We start from the raw sequence: 21181 nt of genomic DNA on the forward strand, positions 1-21181 counted from the left end.
GAATTTTGACATTGAAAGCTGCAGACCAAACTTCTGAATTCTTATCATGCTCTTTCCTACATGCCTTACACACCTAGCCAAGTTTGTGGATTTGCACACAAAGAATAGCAATCATAACTCACTACCGGTCTGCCCTGCCTTACATTACAAAGTCAATATTTCAGTACCAACCAGTGGATTGAACAGAGATGTGTATTTAGATTAATTAGCATTCAACTTTAGTCTAAATTATGAGGCTTCTCTCTTTCATCTTCCTGTATAACCATTAAAATTAAGTTGGGCTACTCTGGAGAGCCATTCAGAGGGCAAGTTTGTTCTATCTCCACTGACTGAAAAGGGGCTGAGGTAAAACTGAAAGTCCTAATCTCAATATTTAAAGTTAAAGGTATGAAGCCAAACCACATGAATATTCTCTTATCCTCATGTCTGAGGTACATTCAGTGCTGTTACTCACACCCATCATGATCCACTTCATTTTAAACACACATTCATTCTTCATTTTTCATTTAAAGTAGCCACTGTATTTCAATGGCAATTGAAGATATCCAAATCATATTGAAAAGGGTTACAGAGTTTTATATGTTCTGTATGTTGTAGTTACCTTGCCAGAAACACTGGCTTTTAACTCCAGAAATGTTGTTCCAAGTTCAGGTAATGTATAGTAAGCAAGGCAAAAAAATGTCATGACAAAGCAATCTAATATAATTCACTTCTTTTTAAGTTTTTGTAAACCTGTTGGCTTTCACTGTACTTTCACTATAAAATGTACTTTCACCACATAAAATAGTAAATTGACAAGTACTGGTCATAAAGACCTACTTTAATATTTTGTAATGTTTTAGCGTAGACAGAAAAAATGTAAAAAACCCCACCTATAAAAATAAATAAACAAACATAATGACCAACAGACAGTTAATCCTGCCCCATCAAATGCCCAGTCTTTTGGCATAAAAGAGAGCCTTATTGGAAACAAACTGTAGGATGAAAAAGCCCTAGGATATTCAGTAATCCCAGAATGGCAGGCAAGCTCTAAGGCACTCAAGCTGTTCCTGTCTGGATGAGACATATTGACACTGTGATGTATGAGAAGAGTTATTTCCAACAGAGAATTATTAGTGGCTTTGTGCAAGTCATCACCCACATTAATGACAGGAGAGCTGAAGGTTCCAAAAGTGCTAAAAGGAGCTAACAGTTTGATCAGGGGATAAGAGATCCCTGCTGACAGTGAAACCTCAGAGAGCTTACCTTGTTTAAAAGTAACACATGGAAACTCCCAAACTATGATCTCTGTGCCACGTGCACAGAGACAAAGACAAGCTTTAAAAAAGCTATTTAGGTTAAAACCAAATTTGAGTACAAGAACCAATGAGTACAAGATGACTATCTTAGACTAATTTTCAAAGGAATTAAGCAACTATTAGTCACACTTTAGAAGAGTCCTGAGGGAAAAACAGAACAAAAAAAAAAATCCAGACTAAATGTGCCTCAAATAATCAAGAATTTTATGAAAGATTACATGATTTGGTATCTGCAATAGTCTCAAATTCCAACAGCTCTCTGTTCCAACTCTTCTTTGCTATACATCCCAGCATACTGACATTGTATAACAACATATTCATCACAAGCTTATAGTCATAGCAAGTAGACTTGCTGCTGCCTTTTGTCAAAGCTTTTAGGGAAAGTATACAAGGGATTAAAATGATATTATGAATCAAGGGAAAAGTGGTGTTATAACAAATCTCGTTTGTTAGACTTCCAATGTGTGCCTTTAAAGTGTTACCATTAGTAAACTTAAGTGGCTAGGATCACAACTAGGCTATGCTGAAGAATAGGGAAGATACCTGAAGCTGAAAGGTAATTAATTTAGTACTGCAGACAAAGACAACATCAGAAATCAAATCAACAGCAGGATTACATTAAGCCCTTTCTTGTTACAATTAGTCTAGTCAAGTTTTGAAATGCTGCCAGAAAGCCTATTTCAGGACAAGCTCCATTTAATTCCTTTTTACCAGCCTTAGTTGTAATTCCAGTGTTTCAGCAGTCATTGGATTCATTAGTTTCCTTTTTAACTCTCTATCTGTCTTTATCAGGCTGTATAAGCAGGTGTGACTATTTATGTTTACATACCGCAGTGAAGCTAACTAAATAGTATTTACTGTTGTTAATTTGAGTTACCAATACTATAGACTATGTGTAAGAAAATCAATTAAAAGATAGGCTTTTTAAGTCACAATATGGCTGTATGTCCTGCTCCCACCCTCATCCCAGTGAAAAAATCATTCTGAGGAAGGGCACACATGACCTGCTACAGCAATCGGAATACGTACAAGAAAAAATAAATAACAATAGAGAGAAAATCATACCACTGACTGTGGAGATCAATGCCAAAGCACACAACAAAACATATAATTCTGAAGAAAGAGAGGCAAAGACATGATGAGAGAGCTGCATAACAAACAAACCACCAGGAAATAAAATCCAAAAGGAACCTAAGTTAGCAAACTGCAGCCAGGCATTTTGGGCTGGATGGTACAATTTACATAGAGGCTTGTGTTGAGGGTGTGACTTGGCTGCATTTGATCAAGCAGTGGTCACCACACCATCAGTTGCATAGCCTTTTTGAGGCTCTGAAACTAGCCCTTTCTTCTCATCCTGTCTCCCAAGGTGAGAGAAGCTGGGGTGATTTGATTTGACAAGCCTTAGTCTGTCTGGAGTACTTTATTATTTGTTCACTGGAAAAAAATGTACTTCAGTCCTGTACCTGGCTTTGTGGCATGTCCTTGTGCGAGTCATGAAGCAAGACTGGAGAGAGACTCACTCGTGTACCCACCCATACTTATCTCTAGAGTGTCTGTTGCAAGTTTTACTGAAGGGCAAGCTAGTACCTCTGAACAGATGCAGCAGACACACATCATTAAGCAATAAATGCTACCTTGATCACTTTCTTTATTAGTGCCAAGAGCTTTAATCTCTTCAGTGGAATGTGTGTATTTATTATAACAGTACACACCCAGAAGTGTCTCACTCACTGGAGTTATGAATCCCAATCAGCATTACATTAAGTAAATACAATTTCTCTATCTTACTAAGACGAAACATTTCCTATTGGTTTATTTGTCTTGCTGCATAGTGAGACACAAGCTCATTGTTTTGTCATACTGCTTTAGTGTTTTATCTCAGGTGACCTGGAATTCCTTGGGCTTCAGCCCATTTTCATCACATGGGTCAATTGGCTGTGCCTTACTACAAATATACAATTTCGGTTAGAGTGATGAAAATTTTTGTTTTCAATTTTATCAACATGCTGAGACTGGAACTACAAATGTCACTCAGGAAGCAAATAACCCTAGATAACATTTAGATTTATCAGAAGTAATCAAAAGCCTTATAACTGCAGAATTGGCTGAAGCTATTTCCTAATATTGTGAAATTTTTGAAGTTAACATTGAATATAAGTTTGTGTCATTTTACTCAATGAATCAAGTAAAAATGTACTGACATGGCTGAACCCAAACATTTTAACTATAAATTGAGGGTGAGGAGAGTGCTAGTGGATATTATAAGATAGGCATTATTTAAAAAAAAACAAAACAACCAAACAAAAAAAGAAAAACATTAAATGTGGTGCAGATTTGGAGCTAAGAAAATTTACCAATGTTATGCATTCCTACAATATGCCCCAGCAGTGGGAATGCTGAGAAATGCTGGGTCAGATCCATCATTCCATCTCTACACATGATGCTCCTTCACAGCTTCTGCAGTTTGTATGTCATGTCTTAAGATTCCTAGAAAATCTACGAGATCAAGTGATCAACAAAGGAAAACATGATGCTCTTTTTAATACAAGCCTTGCTTCCTCTAAAAGCTTGCTATAATTACAAAAAAAAGTGTCCCTGCTGTTTTCATATAATATTAAGAACGTGTAAGAATTAATTATTTGAGTAGATTATATTCTGAAATAACTTGCACATTTCTCAGTTTAATGTTTTTTTAAATAAGGGAGTCACGTTCCTTAGTTAAAATTCCCAGTGATGGTATTAGCTGTTCTCCTTTGGGTTTTTTTGGTCTCTTTTTTGAAGTTTGTTCTTCAAAACTGTATGCTGTAATAACAGCTGAATTAATGGGTTGAGTTTTACAAGTCATACTACATAAACATTTTCAAGATCTTATAAATTAATAGACTTAGCTCAGTGATTTAAAAACAAAATTTGTCTCAAAATCAAGAATTTTGATCAAAAGAACTGATGAAAAATGACTTGTTTCCCTGTATTCCTTGTACTGTAGGTACAGACCAAGTCAGTCATGAGCTCAGCTTCCAGGTTTTGAACGCCCTGTGCTAATAACATTACTAATTGAGCATAAGTCTGGAATTCTGGAGAAGAGTTCAAGACCAAAAGCAGTGGGATAAAAACAATGAAGTGTACCATATCGTTAAAAGTATTTTTTTTGTTTTAATAAAATCAGAATTCAAGCAAGGTGGGGGAAGTTCTTAGCTGTGTATTCACAGTGCTACTAAAAAGAGAATCACTAGTTTGGTCTTGGCAGTCTTCAGCTAAATAATATTAATCACACATGTGGATAATGTCACTTTTGGATATATTCCTCGGAATTCTTGCCTTTAAATTATATCAGTTTATTTTTATATCTGAAAATACCATGTAAATCTAGATGTTATTCACGGGGAGCTGCCTTTTTTTGTCATTTTAAAACTGCCTTTTTAAGTAAAGAGAACTAGGACTACTAGCAAACAGAAGTAAAAATAAGGAAGGAATAAAACCACACCACAAATAAATTACTGTCACCAATACAACACATATAAAAAAATTCCTGTGATTTCATGACCTGTGGCATAGAAGAGCAAAAAATAAAATAGTTCAAGCTGAATCTTTTTTACTAATTTTCACAGACATTAATAAAATGAGGCCCATTTCTTCCATGTCTCATTGCTTATAAAGCCATTCATATATTAAAAAGCAGGTGATTACACCACAGAATCGAAGTAGTAAATTTCATAGTCAAAACTTAGTAATAGGCAGTTTGCACGTGCACTACTGTTTCTGAGAGCATGTTGCTTACAAGAGCAAATGGTAACAGGAATACCATAACTCAGGTAAATTAGGATCCAGCATTGCATTAAGGCATGACAGAGAGTGTCTTAATGCACTGAAAAGCTACAATTTCCAAATTTCCCTTTTTCTGATGTCACATCCTCTTCTTCAGAAATCCTTTCTCTGTCTCTCATGTCCTTTTCATTTGCTGCAGCACATGAGGAAGTATACCAAGCAATACCGCAGCTCAAGGCACAAAAAGGAAAAATTCACTTGGCCTCAAATAGAGACCAAATGAAAAGCAAAAAACATCAAAGTTTTGAAACAAAACCTTATTACACAGTTCAGGGGCTGATTACTGGTGCTGGCTAGAGTTTGAGAATAATAAAGTGAGATAATTTGGTTCTTCAAATACATTAAAATTAGTGCTGTAGAATTTTAGAGTATCAATATAAAGATTTGAAATGGATGTTTTGCACAAAGCTCTTCTGTCAAGCTGAAAGTGGTACTTAGCAATATCTCAGTGCATCTGTGTTAATATAGGTACCCACTTGGGAAACAGAAAAGAGCTGGTCCTTGGGTCAGGTTCTATCCCAAAGTAAATGATTGCATTTTAAGTTCATATTCAAGCTCATATTAAACAAGAATCAAAGTTTCCTTCCTTTTCACTTGCAGCAGCTCATCCTTTTGGGTAGAAGCAAACATAAAAATGTACAGGCAGGTTTGTGTACTTTATGCTGTCACAGAGACACACAAGACACCACAAGGCTGGGAAAGTCTGCAAGATACAGCTGTGCTGTGTGGCCATACCCTGCCTCCCCACTAGGGTTAGCAGTCGGGAGTACAGCTATTTCCTGTCTGGAAATGATCACACTTTAATGGATATAAGTAGAAGAATTTTGTTGGCAAATTTAAAGAAGGATTGATGTGATATTCACTGAGCTGTCAGAAGATGACATTAGCTGATGATCCCTTGACACAGAGGTACTGGTCTTGAGAAGGAAGCAAAACCTATGTATGTCTGCTTTAAGCCTGCTAACAAGATAGACACTATTGCTGACACATGCAGGCCTTAACACGTCTAAATCTCATGCACTTTGAACCTGATTTTCTTCTCCTTTCTATCATCAAATTAAATTCATAAAGACAGTGTAAACAAGATTAGAATACGTGTCCTTTTAATAGAGTTGCACAACTACACAAAGATTACAAATAAATGCATATTTATTGGAACTAAATGATCTAAAAGTTCCAGGTTCTACAGGTTCAGACTTGTCATGAACTACATACCATCAAATTATAAATCTAGGTTGTAATGGAAAAATCTTCTGGCAACTTCTCTCAGATCTACAGAGAATTAGTGCTTCTTTAGTAATGCAAGGTAGTTTTTGATCTGTCTCAGTAGTAAACACTTTAGCATTCAGCCAGCTTGGGCCACTCATCTTCAAATAAAAGACACTTGAAAGAAAACAAAATCAAAAAGGCCATTATGCACTGCAGAAAACTTCCAAGACTGATGACAAAAATACTTGAAAAGCTGGCGTTGGGTCTCTGGGTATATCCAGTTCAAATATATTTTTTGCAATTAAAAAATGTCATTAAGAGAAAACAAAGCCTCTGAACAGAAAAATATTTTGACTGTGAAGCTGGATTTATGATGAAAAGTTTTGTAATACAGTTAAACCTGTGTAATTTTCTTGGTAAAAAGATTTTTGTATAGATCTCTGCATTCTCCAGCCATATTGTTGTTATAGATCAATTCTTTTATCTGGCACAAGTAAGCTACACAGGGAAAAAAACAGGTTAAAAACACATGTAATAAATATATATTTGGCATTATTTTTCCTATAATAATTACTCCTGTCTCTGAAAGCAAATGCTTATAAAACATTTCACCTGAGACTACTCTTCTGAAGTGTAAATAAAGTTAAGGACACAAAAATAACCTAATATTAACAGTATCTCCATTGCACTTGCTCCCTTGCTACTGACAGGGAGAGAACTGGGAGGGTTGGTGGAATCAACCTGAAAGGAGATGAGGAACCTAGCGGGTTGAAGGCAATTAAAACACACAACTAATACGGGAATTAGTTGCTGGGCAAAGCCTATGGACACTTGGAAAACATGATGTATTTGTCAAGTGATCAAGGCAAAATATAGAGCTGTTATGGATACTTGGGTGACAGTTTAGCTTAAGAGCATTTTAGCTGCAATCTTCCTTCTTAAAAACAGTTGTCTGTCAGAATTAAATTAGAACAAGTTATGAATGTAAGTTACAGGAGACTTACAGTGAAGGGGGAGGTACCAAAAGAGTGTAATAAAAGCTGGTCCTCTGCCTGCCTTTCTCAAATGGGAGTCTACACTACCGATTGCTGGCAAAATATCCAAAGAGGCAGAACAAAACTTGCCTGTTTCTTTCCTGGCAGCAAGAAATGTTTCCCTGCATACTTCTTTTAGTTTCTTTTGACTTTAAATTTCTCCTGTGTCATCAAGTCTTAGTCCAAAAAAGTGTCTGACCCCATTCTTCCTTTCAAGTAGTACATAAAAGCCTTTGTGAGTCTAGTATTTTTTGTTTCTCAGAATCCTGGTTCAAGTGAATCACCAAGCATGCATTAGTCAATTCATGAGCAAAGCAGGCCATATTTATATTCCAAAAGTGTCTGAGCTTCAGTTCTTAGTGTGCCATCCTTTCTTTGCCAGAAAATGGAATTAGCATAATCTTTATCATAAAAAGGCACAGGAATTAGCACAACTAACGAAAGAAAATTCTCAGTGCATGCTGAATTTAAAACCTTGCTAAGAATCAAAATTGTTAGGAATGTGTTTTCCACACCACTACACATGTCTTCCCAATTAGTTCATTCAGTCTTTTCAAACACGTAACAAGGAATAAACCCTGAACTTTGAACAAGTTTGGGGTTTGGACAAGAATCTAGAAAGTATTTAGAAATATTGAAGCCAGAAGAACAGAAGAATTGGATACAATCTTTCAGATTCTGGTGACATAGCTTTGGACTCAAGACAAGATAGCAAAGTCTGGGTTTAAGCAGAATTGTGCAGTAAGAGTTTAAATACTATATTAAAAGAGTTTGGAAGCTGAAATTCAGCTAATTCTGGGCTCTTGCACTGGAATTCCACCTCCCCCACTGAATGTCTGTCTCCGCCTGGCAGTACTTTGAAAATGTAACACCTCGAGTTCAAATTCCTCCCGAGATTTTAAAATTCCAAGGTGATACAATCTTAGCTCAAGCCTCTGCTGTTTGTCAAAGGTGCCTATGTCAAGCATGCTTCTCAGAATAAGAGGAGAGAGGGAGGAAAGCATCCTATGAAGCATCTGAAAAATGCAGTTCAAGATTTTGTTTGCCCAGCCAGGTTTTATGTTTAATTGAAATACTTTTAAGATCTTAAAGCTCCAACAAAGTTATTAACAAAATATAATATTTAAGATTGGAATTGGGTAATCTGGATAACAATACAGGCTTTTTTCTAAAGTGTTTCAGGACAATTTATCAGGGTTGATCATGAAACAAAAAAGGCAGGAAAATAGAAACCCTATCAAGGAATGCACTCGCAGATCCAAAGATTTTTTACTATTCTTGGGACTGCTAATTAAATCAGTACACTGTTATCTGCCTTCAGAGTTTTGTAATATTGCACAATATTGTATTTGATAAAGGTAAAGATCAGCACAGACACTACAGATTAATCACAAACAAGGGCAAAGCTACCTATATCTAGCTAAATCTTTCCAAATCTTTCTGTATCTTTCAAAAACTAACGTGCTGCTAGCACAGGGAGTGGTGATTGAGTTGAGAGCCAGTGCACACCCTGACCCTTATCGGGTAATGTAATGCCAAAGAACAGAGACGCAGGATATTAAAGAAACTCAATTTAATTTTGTTGGTTAGAAAAGAACACGGTTTTTGTTGTATCAAATTTCTCCAAAAGAGAAAGCCATTTTACACAGAGATTAAACATTACAATAGCAAAGTCAAACAGAGTGCTGTTTACCTTTTCCTCTCTCACAGTTCCTAAGAATAGGTTTAATGACAACCTAGGGACCACATCTGTTCAAACTGCAGCTTTGTTTACTTTACCCATGTAATTGCCTAACCTTCAAGGCGTGCTCATACCAAATATTTTTAAAGAACATTGAATTTGACTAGCACTACCTTCACTGAGAAGTTATATATGCCACATCTAATTAATAAGTCCGTATTTTTAACAATCTATGAGAAAGGGGAACAAGTTTTACCAACAGGTAAAAATAGCTGTCTAGTAAAATGGATTTATTTCAGTCCTGAAATTTAAGGGTTATGAGCTGAGACTGGATTAAATATGAAAAAAAGGAGGTTTCTCTTAATGTACTTGCCCCTTTTTATATAATTTTTATTTAATATTTAATATTTGCTTCTTCACAAACTCAGGCATGAGAAGAAAACCTAAATAAATAATAAATAAATAAATAAACAAGGTCTGGTAGTTGCACTTGTGTCTAACAACACTTGAAAAAAATAAATCTTATGAGGGAGATCCATAGATAAATTTATGTCATTAACATATAACAGGGAAAGCTATCCTAAAAGGATACTTCACAGCTGTGATGGAACACCTGGAATAAAGGGAAGCCAGTCTGCATCACAGTGTCAAACAACAGATTCTATCTTTTAACTCTTTGGTTTGGCTAAACTAAAGCCTCTGGGCACAGAAGGAACCGACACAATTTAGTGTCTCTATCTCCATAGTTTCTGTTGTGCTCCAGTGACATTTATTACGGCTTTTGTAACTGCTTGTCCTCTAGCAGGAGAGCGTCACTAGTAAACAAGCCCAGCTGTTCACAGCCCCAGAGCAGCACCCTGGCACTCCTCACAGCACAGCTGTGCTATTGCTGCAGCCACTCGCTTTCAGAAGTCTTCCATGCACCAAATCAACCAAAGTGTGGTTTCAGTCTTCATTTACATGACTGTATTTACCCCAAGGCATCACTGAAGATCACAGAAAAAAAATACACACAAATATGTTTGTCAAATTCTTTTTCATTAAATAGTGCTGCAAAACAAGATTTTTAAATGGATAACAAATGCATCACACATCATTCTGTGAGTGAGAGACAGGAACTTGGAGGTAACACCAAAGCAATGCTGACAAGAATTCTTAGAGTGGAAAAGGCTCAAAGCCTCCCTCTCTGGGATGCCTGTCCTGCCTCCCAAGCAAGCACCAATTCCACACAGGATCCCAGAGCCCATTCAGACCCAAAAACTCCCATGAGATCTGTTCCTGTGCTAGCGTCTCTTTTTAACGTATCCATATGATAAGTGAGAAGTGTGGAAGACAATGTGGCAACAACACAGATTTTGAAAGCAGAATATCAGAAAAACATACAAATATTCACTTCAGGATTTCTACTATCAACAAGAAATTAATATTGTACCTGTGATCCCCCTGTAAGAAATCTCTTTTACTAATCCAAATTTTTCTATAAATTTTGTTTATTCATTACTTTCTTCCAAGAAGTGGAATGTCGGAACTGGATTTAAATTTTTAACTAGTTCTATCCCAGTGAAACTTTATTATTTTCTGTTCAGCTATATGCAATTTTATAAAATCACAAGGTAGCTTTAGAATCACAGAATAGTTTATAATAGTTTAAATAATAAGAAAATCAGGGATCCACAAGGAATCCACAATACATGGACTTCCACTGGTATAGAGATTTCACAGAAAAACACACATTTCAGGTATAAAAGTTGATTCTTCACTCCATTACACGGGTTTAATGACTTTGCTCACCGAAGGGAGACTATACTAAATTAAGTTTCTGTGCATCAAAAAGGGAACTTAGTAAATAATTTTACAACATAATACAAATCCTCTTAATTACAAATACTATTTCTCAGTGGCATTTGTGAGTTTGTGTATGCATTTATAACACAGTATTTATGATACAGCAGCTCTGCAAAATAAATGCTAAGATATTTATGAAAGCAAACACCAAGTCACAGGTTGTTATCTAAACTTGTGGGTCTTCTAATGAAATACAATTAATTGTATAATTACTTTATCTACCCAAACATATGGGTCACTAAGACAAATTAGAGTTTTAAATTTAAGATAAATATCAGGAGCAATTACATTATGGACAATGTTCACAGTGATTTCAAATCCTGCTCATACAAGTAAATTTCACACTATTGGATACAATGATATTGCTGACTCGTATGTTGCCAAGGAGTGATGAACATTTTATAGCACTACAAAATTTCAAAACGTTAATTACTATTACAAAATTTTACTCACAGTCTTGCAAAACCATCAGCGTAAAGAAACCAATCTGTCACTGATGTCACCTGAGGCATTCCATTTCAATAATTACATATGACAGTACAGAAAACATGATGTGGCAATTGCTTTGCTAAGTAAAGAATTATTTGTAGCTCTCTCTAAGCAAACCAGTTGAGACTTGGCAGGTCCTATGGTAAAAAAAAAGTACGTGCATCTTTTTAAAAAAAAATGGAGTTTCACAGATTTAGTTTCGCTTTTCTCCTCACTTTTTCCATAATCCATTGGTTCCATAGCATACATATCAAGGAAAGAAAATCTGTAGAATCTGCTTGCATTCTGGCAAATGCAACCTTCCAAATGTGGAACAACCATGATTCCATCCAGTTCATCAGAATGAAGATGTCACAGAGTGGAAGAGGTGGTCTAAGCTAAATTGTGCAGAAAGGCTTGTACTCTTCAGTATCTCCCACATACTCTAAAAAGTCACAGCAAGATCCTCATCTCCATCAATAGAAATGTTCTATTTATTTCAACACAGAAATAGATTCATTTGACTTCCTTTAGATGCCTACACTAGGAAAATATGTACTTCACCTTAGGAATGAATTTTTTCTCAGCTGATTGTAAAATGAGCACAGGATGACTAAATGGGTTAGAGACATGAACAGAGACGGTGCCTACAGTTTGGCATTCCACTCTGGGAGCCAAATACTAAGTTTCTAGACAAATTGCCAGAGCTCTACATCAGCAGAAGGCTCGCCTGCATGTAGCAACATATGTTTGAAATAAGGCACAATTTTTCTGTGTTAAATGAGCTGTTGAAATATCATAAAGTGGGCAGGAAATGTGACCAGAATGTCACAGTTAAGTCACTGGCTGCTGAGTAGACCCTAGAGGCTTCAGCCCATGTCAGGCTGTGTGAGGTTCTTCTCCTCTCATCTCCCACGCTGGTTGGTGCCTGGAGCCAGGCAGTGCTGAGCAGTTCTCATTCTCTGGTCAAATCTGCTCTTGGCCAAAGAAAAGAAAGAAGAGCAGAGGTGGCAGCAGCTGCTCCTCACCTCAGTGATTCTCCCTTTTCCATCAGGCCATTGCCATGCCAACCTGATCAGCTCTGGCAAACTGGTGTTCTCCTTCTCTCATGCTGCAGCAAGGAGAACATCTAGGAGCCTAGTGTTAGTGAACACTGAAATACCTTGCTGGAAACTGGAATAAGATAGCAGTGGTCACACTGGTTAGTTTGGACAACTAGTTGGTGGGAGCTCTTGACAGAAGAGATATGAATAAGAAGGAACGGGCAGGAGAAGGGGATGCCAAGATTACCTGCATAAAAATGGGAAACCACTGCTGACTCACTTTCCATCTTTTGTGATTTAACTGCATGAAATTAAGTGGAATTAAAGATTAAAGATGTTATTAAAGTTTATATAAGCGTCTCTTTCTTTAAACATGTGAGTACTGTTTATCATTTTAAAGTCCTTTGAAAATCAACTGTGATCTTATAAGGTCACCATCTTGAAAAGCTAGACACACAAGATCTGTATTCTACACCAAGTTAAAAGCAGGCAATATTTTTGGTTGATGTAATGTTGGCATACAACTACATACAGACAGTGCTTAAATTTGATCAAAAACAAAGCAGGAAAATGAGAAGGTGTATGCCTGGATTTTAATGAAGGTATGCCAATAACTTAAAAATCAAAGGTTTAGGTGCGCCTTAGAATTATATGAATTCTGATACAGACTCTGGTTGTAGTTTGTTCCATATGCATTTATTTTGCATTATGAAAGAGAATCGATTGCTTGCAGATAAGTATGTCAACCATGAAAATTAAAGGTAATTAAATATGCAACTTCTCCGTTAGTCTTCCTCTCTTACCTACATGTTCCACGTACATTGTACCAAGTCAGCATCAAAATAAAAAGAAGAGTCAGTCTAAGACTCTAAATGCATTTGTTCCCCTGAATTATGACGCAGGTTCCACTGCACGGTCTGTTTCCCACCTTCCTGCGGCAGTCCCGAGCCCCTGAGCACAGCTCCCTCTAGAGTTTATTACACGGAGAGAGCCACAGTCCCGCGGGGAAAGCCCTCAGGGGACGCCGCGACCGCCACGCACGGCCCGGAGCTGGGATTCGGAAAACCTGCCAGAAACAGATTCCCATTCCTCTGAAAGTGGCACACCTTTCCAACGTGACCTTGTAGGAAAAGGGTGAACAGCCCCTGGTTTATGAGAGAGGTGAGGTACTCTGAACACCTGAAACTTACTTTGTGTGTGCTGTGGCGGAGAGCCTTGGCAGGGTTCGCTACGCAGGTGTGAGGGGATAGAGGACGGGATCTAGCTGAGCAGTTGTGTCCAATGTCCAGTGTGCTGAAGCAAGGACTGACATATTCAGCCCTTCAGAATGTACGGGACCAAAGTTACTTAACCCAACATCTCTTCTGCGTGACCAGCTTCTCCACAGAGCAGCCACTTCCGAGCCGGCGTGTCCCCCGACAGCCAGCTAAAGGTTTTCAGCGGATGAAACTGACCGTCCAGAGGTGTCCAGTTTCACCACTATTCCAAGAAGAGAAGGGAGGGGTGGTACAAGTGCCTGATGACCAAACCGGCAGAGGGACCGCAGGCATGTCCAAGTGTCCCCTCACGGGGGACGCGGCGGCGGGGCTGGAGCCCGCGGGACACGTCCGTCCCTCAGAGCCCCTCCCTCCGTCCCTTCCCTCGAAGATCCCCCGCAGTGCTTGCTCAACCCGGCGCTGCCCGGCGCTTCCGCCGCTCTCTGTCCCCTCGCCCCCGCTGGGCGGCTCCGGGGCGAGGCCTGTCCCGCCTCTGCTGCCCTGCTCCATATATGGCGGCGCGGGCGGCCCGCCGCAGCTCCCTCACCGCGCCCAGGATGCTGCGGGGACCGGCGCTGCTGCTCGGCGCGCTGCTGTGGCGCCTGGCCGCCGCCGGTGAGTGACGGCCGAAGGGACGGGATGGGAGAGATCGGCGCCGGGGATCGGTCCCTCGGAGCGCCGGGACGGGGTGTCCCTGAGGGAGCCCGCGGAGAGCCGCCCCGGGAAGAGCCGCTGGCGGGAAGGGGACAGCGACATTCGCCGCCCCGCTCCGCCGCCGCTCTGCCGGCTGCTGCGGGCTCCGCGCTGGCCGCGGCCGGGCTGGGGAGCGGCGGCCCCGGGGGTCGGCAGCTGCAGTGAAATCGCAAGATTTCCTGCCCTTGTTCCCGGCTGCGAGCTTGTCGGAGAGGTAGAGAAGGTAAAGGGTGAGGGGTTTCCAGAGGTTACAGGGTTGAGAGAGGTTTTCCCATCCGGCTTCGTCCCAGGCATTTCCCCGAAGCAGCTGTGGCTGGCCGCCCATCCGCTTGAGGGGGACACGAGTTCATCCCTCTCAGATACTGTAGGTAGGTAGGGTGACCACTGATTTGTAAAAAGACTTTATCTTTCCAAAGTATGTAAACGGGAATCCAGGAGCTAACGCTTTCTGCAACAGATACAACTAGGGATGATTTTGAACTATGCCTCTTTTGTTCAGCGCTTGAACATTCTCATGCATGTTCAAGCTTTTGTATCTTCTTCAGAGGTCTTGGATCAAAAAGGAACCATTAAACAGAACTCCAAATTAACTCATCAATTTAGTAGTTACAAGACAGAAAATAATTTTCTTCTCATTTTTCACTTCTGCTGGGACACATTCCTTTAGTAAGATGAACAGTCCTTTTGTAAGTGCAGGACTGAGCCTTTATCCCCAAGAAGACTTTTCCAATTAACGGCAACTGCTTCATTTAACTGAACAATGACTGCAGGAATTATATATAATATGACTTTTGGCACTCTTTTCTTCTCTGTATTTAAAGGCTATGAAGAACTACCAAGAACAGTCAATATAACTTGGTCTTCAATCAATTTTAAAACTATACTACAGTGGCAACCAAAACCATCAGGCTACTTCTATACTGTAGAAATACATGGGTAAGTAGATAACACTATGATACGTTCATTAATGGCAGTTGAAGAAAATGAAAAGAGAGCATATTTGAGTATTTCTGAAAGCGAATATAACAGGAAAAGTGCCCAAACGTTAGGATTTAGGAAAATTGCTATCCCAGGTGTTAATACTTCTGGTATTACCCAGGTTTAGACTTCTGTTTTAGCCCACTTCTGAAATGGAGAGATGAGTTTTAGGTTAGTATTTCAGTTCTGGGGTTCAGTGCTGCTTGAGAGACCTAGCCAGGATACTTTGAAAAAGTTGATACTCAATCTGACATACCACGTATTAGTACTTCACCTTTTTATGTCTTTCAAGGTGTCTGGACTTGTGTCTTCAGTCTTGAGAGGCATCTAATAAATGAGTCTGCATTTTATTCTAATTGGTGAATCACAGTAATTAATAATTTTGTCTTGCTGGGTAATACTAAAAATTACCTTTGTTCGTCTACCTCTGTCAAGACTTCCTCTGATATCATGTTTTATGTAAGCTGTAAAATATCGTGGACATAAAACATAGCCAGCTTAGTGAAGTGCCTAATGCCTCCTTCAGAACTGCACAAAACCTTCCATGACTTTCAGTAATACATCTGTGCTGGTTTTAGCTCCCATTTTAATACACAGAGCATTATTAAACATGCCCTAAAGGAAAAATGCATCATCAAAATTCCTTCATGTTAATGAAAAAGTAGTAATGTAGTCTCTACTGTCTCTAAAAGCGGCATAAAAATTAGTGTTTTCTCATGACTAACAGGTAAAATACCAGTGTAATGTCTTAATGTGCTTTTTCATTCTTTAAGAGAGTGATTAGGTTAATGGACTTAAAAGCACACACTTAGCAGAGCACATTTTATTAAATTTTTGAATCTGGAGTTTCTTTCCAGAGATCTTGCTTGCAAAAAGTTGAAATCTGTTTGCCCAAGATTCAGTATAGAATCAGGTGTAGTTCAGCAGAGGCACCTCTTTTGACTGAAGTTGCCGTTCTGGAGGAAGTGGGATTAAATGTTTGCTTTCTTGTGTATGTGTATTTACAAAGTACGTTCGTAGAATTGAAGGAGTGATATCTAATCTGGTTTTTTGTTCCTTCTTGGGAAGAAGTAAAATAAGAAAATAACAGCTTTTTCATGGTCTCATTGGTGCTTGGCAAGTAAATGGACCTGCTTTCTGTCATTTAAAAATCAAGAGAAGTGCACGGGTCCTGCTTTTTGTCAGTGTTTTAAAATTGTAATTCTGCATTGAAATTTGCTACTACTGTCTGGTTCTTAGTGGCATTTGCATAGATGCAAAACCAAATTACCTCTACATGGAGACATTGTTGTCACATTAAACAATCAGTGTCAGTAGAGCTTCCTATAAAAACTGATATTTCTTAAGGCAAACGTCTTCAAATGCATCAAGGATAACACCTTCAAAGTGATTTATGGATCTTATGTTTTTTAAAATACGTTCTGCAACTGCGAAAAAATGCAAAATCAGAACTAGTTATGGTTTCTATTCAATTCATGTAAAAGATTGAATTTTTAATTCATATATGTGTCCTATAGAATATTTCTGTAATTAATATCAATCATACTTGATGTATTTGATTTTGCTTTGAATTGTGAAATGCAGCTGTACAGGATAGTGGCTTTTGAGGTTTTCTCTTCTCCTTTTAGCCTAATACCTGCAAGACTGTTCTACTGGATGAGGGAAATCTATATAGTTTGAGGGGAAAAATTTTAGATATGTTTTTCAACATATCTAGATACATACTATATATATATATATATATATATATATGTGTCTTGTTTAAAAGTGTTGACACTTCTTTCTTGCTCTTTTCAGACAGACATCTGACGTAAAGAGAAAATGCATATTGACTTCAGAAACAGAGTGTGATGTTACTGATGCACTCAGGAATGTAAAGGAGACCTATACAGCACACATACTGTCTGTAATGCCTGCAGAGATGGATAACTTTGAAGAGCCACCTTTTGTAGTCTCTGAAAAATTTACACCTTATAGTCAGAGTAAGTAGGATTGCCAATTAAATATTAGTATAAATTTCTTTTCAAGTTTACTTCTGTTGGTTTAAACTAGGTTTAGACTGAGCTTAAAGTTTTTTCTATAGGTTCTTACAGTAGCCCTACTGATATTGGGGAAGAAGATATTCAGGCATAAAGCTTTCTATGTTGTAGGGGAGCATATAAGATTTTAGTTACCATTTGTTTCTCACTGCAGTCAGTAGACCACATAGTTAATATTATTAGATGAAGATTGTTTATAATCTAGGTCTTCACTGGCTTTCTAAACTTGTAATAGATTTGAGGAGGGAAGGTAATGGAGGGAGGAAAGAAAAAGAGCACATCATATATAAAAGATTGTCAGTTTTTAAATTCTAAAACTCTTTGTTTAGCTGTTATTGGAAAACCAGAGATAAAGAATTATTCACAAGATGGTTCCAAACTGAATGTCGTGTTCAAAGATCCACTTACACCATATGTATTTCCTAATGGAAGCTTTCAAAGTATTCGAGATATTTTCCAGCATGACCTAGAATACAAACTCTATTACTGGAAAGATCAAAGTTCGGGAAAGGTAAGGTCTAACTCTAGTTTTTGTCCTGTAATAATTGTTATATTCTGTATACTTACACAATTTCTGTGCTTCCTTAAGAGCTGACACTTGAAATGATTTTTTCCTTTACAGAAAGATATAACGACAAAAAGCCATAATTTTGAAGTAAGTGTTGACAGCGGAAAGAACTATTGCTTCTATGTCCAGGGAATCATTCCCTCCCGCAGGGAAAACCGGAATGGTAGAGAAAGCACAGTGCTCTGTACCAGTGTAGGAAGGAATATCTTAGATGGTGAGTACTGGGTGACATTTGTCACTTAGTCTTTCATATTCTAACAAAAGAAACACACCTTTAAATTTTGATGGCTGCTATGAAATAAGCTGTTTACAGCTGGAATGTGGAAACTCATGGGAAGAGCTGACTTTAAGTAAGAGTCCACCATCTTTAGTTAGTTGAAGCTGGTTTTAGGGTTTTGCCCAACTGTTTTGGTTAAATTGTCTGAGTTGACGATTGGTGTCTGAGGTTCCAGATTTCATCACTAGCCTTCAGCTTCATTTTTCTTTCCAATTGTTTTCCTCAGATCCTCCAATAGCAGGTGCCATAGTAAGTGCTTGAAGGATTAGCTCTAAAACATAGAAGTACTGGAAACCTGCATATCCATTTACTTGTAGTATGAACTGACCTTTAGTTTATGCCAAAAGCAGATGATGAGAATAAGACTTTCTTTCCTGTTTCAAGGTCAGAGGTTGGCAGATAGATTTCTTTACTGGTAAATAAGTTAGCAAATGTGGGTGAATTAGCCAGCCATTTCAGACTAGCCATTTGGATAACACTTTCTTCAATATATATTTGATCTATATTACTTAAATAATATCACATTGCTGTACTGTATCTTTCTTCTCCCTGGGTCAGAATATTTGCACTCTAAAATGGCAAATTAACTCAACTTAGCTTTCTTATCCAGGAAATTTATCACAAAGGTGATCAATTTCATTACAATTTAAACAGAAAAATCTTCTCTTGGTGTTTTCTAGCTTATAACCTAGAATAGATTTTCACTACGACAGAAATAATGTACAGGCAGGGGGAATGGTGACTTATTCTTACGGTGTTAGCATGGTTCTTTAGTGCACTAACTAAATTAGATTAAAACCTAGAGTGAACCAGGTGAAAGAAAGCTTTACTTCAGTTCAACAAATTCATGTTAAAATGTATTCAGTTCACACTGAAGTGGTGACTCCAATTCTGCGAGACTGTAAAATACAGAAAGCATTTTTTCATTCAGTGCAATGAATACTAAGAGTTTGTAGCACCGTGGCATTGTGGGTTCTGATAACTGAATCTTGGATTTTTTTTTTCCTCTACAGAGTATGGAACAGAAGTCTTTATCATCTTAGCAGTGATAGCAGTTGCAGTCATCACTCTTGCCATTGTCCTTCCAGTGGTTCTGTGTAAACGCAAGAAAGCAAAGAGAGCAAGAGCTGTGAGAGAAAAGGAGCTGCTTAATGGTGTATAAGGAAAAAGTATTGCAGACACTAGTGGCAGTACCAAAGCAAAAAAAAACCTGAACAACAAAAAACCTAAATTGGGTAATTGGGTGGAGCCTTTTAGGCTCGCTGAAACAGGAATTCTGAAGCCCAAACTTTATGTGGATTAAAAAATCCACTATACAGTACAGATGAAAAATCCAGACAGGAAGCCCTGCGTCATTAGTAGCCAGAGGCTGGAAGAGTGTTCTGGTGATCTGTTACAAGCATAGAATTATAGGATGTGCTGAGTTGGAAGGGACGCATCAGGATCATCGAGTCCAAGTCCTGGCCCAGCACAGCACCATCCCCAAGCACACCCCATGCCTGAGAGCCTTGTTAAACAGCTTCTTGACCTCTGCCAGGCTGGTGCTGTGACCACTTCCCTGGGGAGCTTGTTCCAGTGCTCAAACACCCTCTGGGTGAAAACCTTTCCCCTGATACCCAACTGAAACCTTCCCTGATTCAGCTTCATGCTTTTTTTTGAGTCCTGTCACTGGTCACGAGAGTGAAGAGATTGGCACCTGCCCCTCTGCTTCCTTTGGTGAGGTTGTTGAAGACCACAATGTCACCCCTCAGTCTCCTTTTCTCCAGGCTGAACAGACCAAATAACCTCAACCACTCCTCATGGCTTCCCTTCCAGACCCTTCACTATCCTTGTTACCCTCCTTTGGACCCTCTCTTTTATATCGTGGCACCCCAAACTGCCCTGGCACTTGAGGTGAGGCTGCCCCAGTGCAGAGCAGAGGGGATAATCCCCTGCACTGCCTGACTGGCCATGCTGTTCCTGATCCCCCCAGGACAGGGATATCACGTCCTGGCTGCCAAGACACCGCTGGCTCATGTCCAACTTTCCCTGGATGAGGACCCCCAGTCCCTTTCCATGGCACTGCTCTGCAGCCCCTCGTTCCCAATCTGTCTGTACAGCCAGGGCTGCCCCATCCCAGGTGCCAGATCCTGCACTTTCCCTCATGGAACTGCCTAGAGTTGGTGACTGCCTGTCTCTAAATTGTCAAGGTCTCTGCAGAGAGATTGCTCCCAGACTGTTCCCAAGCCCCTTCTATTGTCCTGTCAAACAGGATTCTGAACTAGAGGTACTTTTAACTTGATCAGTATGGCCTTATTGAGCCAGAAGATTTATGGTACTTGTGAGGGGAAAACACACTACTTTTGAAAAATAGGTGTCCTTTACCTAACTAAAAGGAACATTTTTCTGTTTCTATGAAACAAACCCTGTATTTATCTGCCTTTTAACATTTTAACTAGTGAAATGATCTGTTAGTTCAGATGTGACAAAATTGCTACTATTATTTCTGCACTTCTCGGATAAAATTAACTTTGTTTATCTTTGGATATAGACAAAGGTAAACAAATTGAAACTACTGCACTGGCAACTTGTAAGAAACACTATTGAAGCAGATACTTGTTATTTATCTGGAGAGTATATCCAATTACACTACACCTAGAGTTATACAGACAGGGGAGTCTGATGGTTCCAAGTAAGTGTTAGAACAAATACTTTACAGGCTTTGAGTCAGTAGTAACTCACTTCAGTTAGCACTGAATAGGAAGCAGTCCTTACTGCATTTTGAACATAATTTTTAATTAAACACTTGATGAATGCTTTCTGTGGTGGAGATTCAAATCATCTTGGTGATGGGATTTGGAGATATCTGTTGCTTTGACTTTTAGTATTTATTTTATAAATGAGAATCTAATTTTTATACTGGTGTTATCTGTATTTATGGTGGTAATTTATACTTTTCTAGTGAAATAAAGATGACTGGAAACATAA

The 21181-nt window shown here is 38.7% G+C and overlaps 2 protein-coding genes across 4 annotated transcripts in view; one reads left to right on the forward strand and one right to left on the reverse strand.

Moving 5' to 3' along the window:
• SLC44A3 (solute carrier family 44 member 3) overlaps positions 1 to 13666 on the reverse strand; it is an 89032-nt gene extending 75366 nt beyond the window's left edge. For all 3 annotated transcript variants that reach the window (XM_056497655.1, XM_056497653.1, XM_056497656.1), the window contains exon 1: positions 13594 to 13666. The gene's annotated coding sequence lies outside the window, so the exon portion shown is untranslated. The remainder of the gene's footprint in view (positions 1 to 13593) is intronic.
• Positions 13667 to 13922: 256 nt separating this feature from the next.
• F3 (coagulation factor III, tissue factor) lies at positions 13923 to 21181 on the forward strand. The gene is made up of 6 exons (XM_056497657.1): positions 13923 to 14274; positions 15174 to 15288; positions 17128 to 17312; positions 17699 to 17880; positions 17992 to 18151; positions 19228 to 21181. Exons 1-6 carry the CDS (start codon positions 13923 to 13925, stop codon positions 19374 to 19376), a joined length of 1143 nt encoding a protein of 380 aa, XP_056353632.1. The 3' UTR covers positions 19377 to 21181.

Source organism: Oenanthe melanoleuca, chromosome 8 (genome assembly GCF_029582105.1).
Source record: "Oenanthe melanoleuca isolate GR-GAL-2019-014 chromosome 8, OMel1.0, whole genome shotgun sequence".
NCBI lineage: Eukaryota > Metazoa > Chordata > Aves > Passeriformes > Muscicapidae > Oenanthe > Oenanthe melanoleuca.

Coding starts and splice junctions, on each gene's coding strand:
- F3 (XM_056497657.1), top strand. CDS start 13,923: ATGACCAAACCGGCAGAGGGACCGCAGGCATGTCCAAGTGTCCCCTCA. Junction 17,313..17,698: donor ATTTACACCTTATAGTCAGA/GTAAGTAGGATT, acceptor CTCTTTGTTTAG/CTGTTATTGGAAAACCAGAG. Junction 17,881..17,991: donor AAGATCAAAGTTCGGGAAAG/GTAAGGTCTAAC, acceptor TTTCCTTTACAG/AAAGATATAACGACAAAAAG.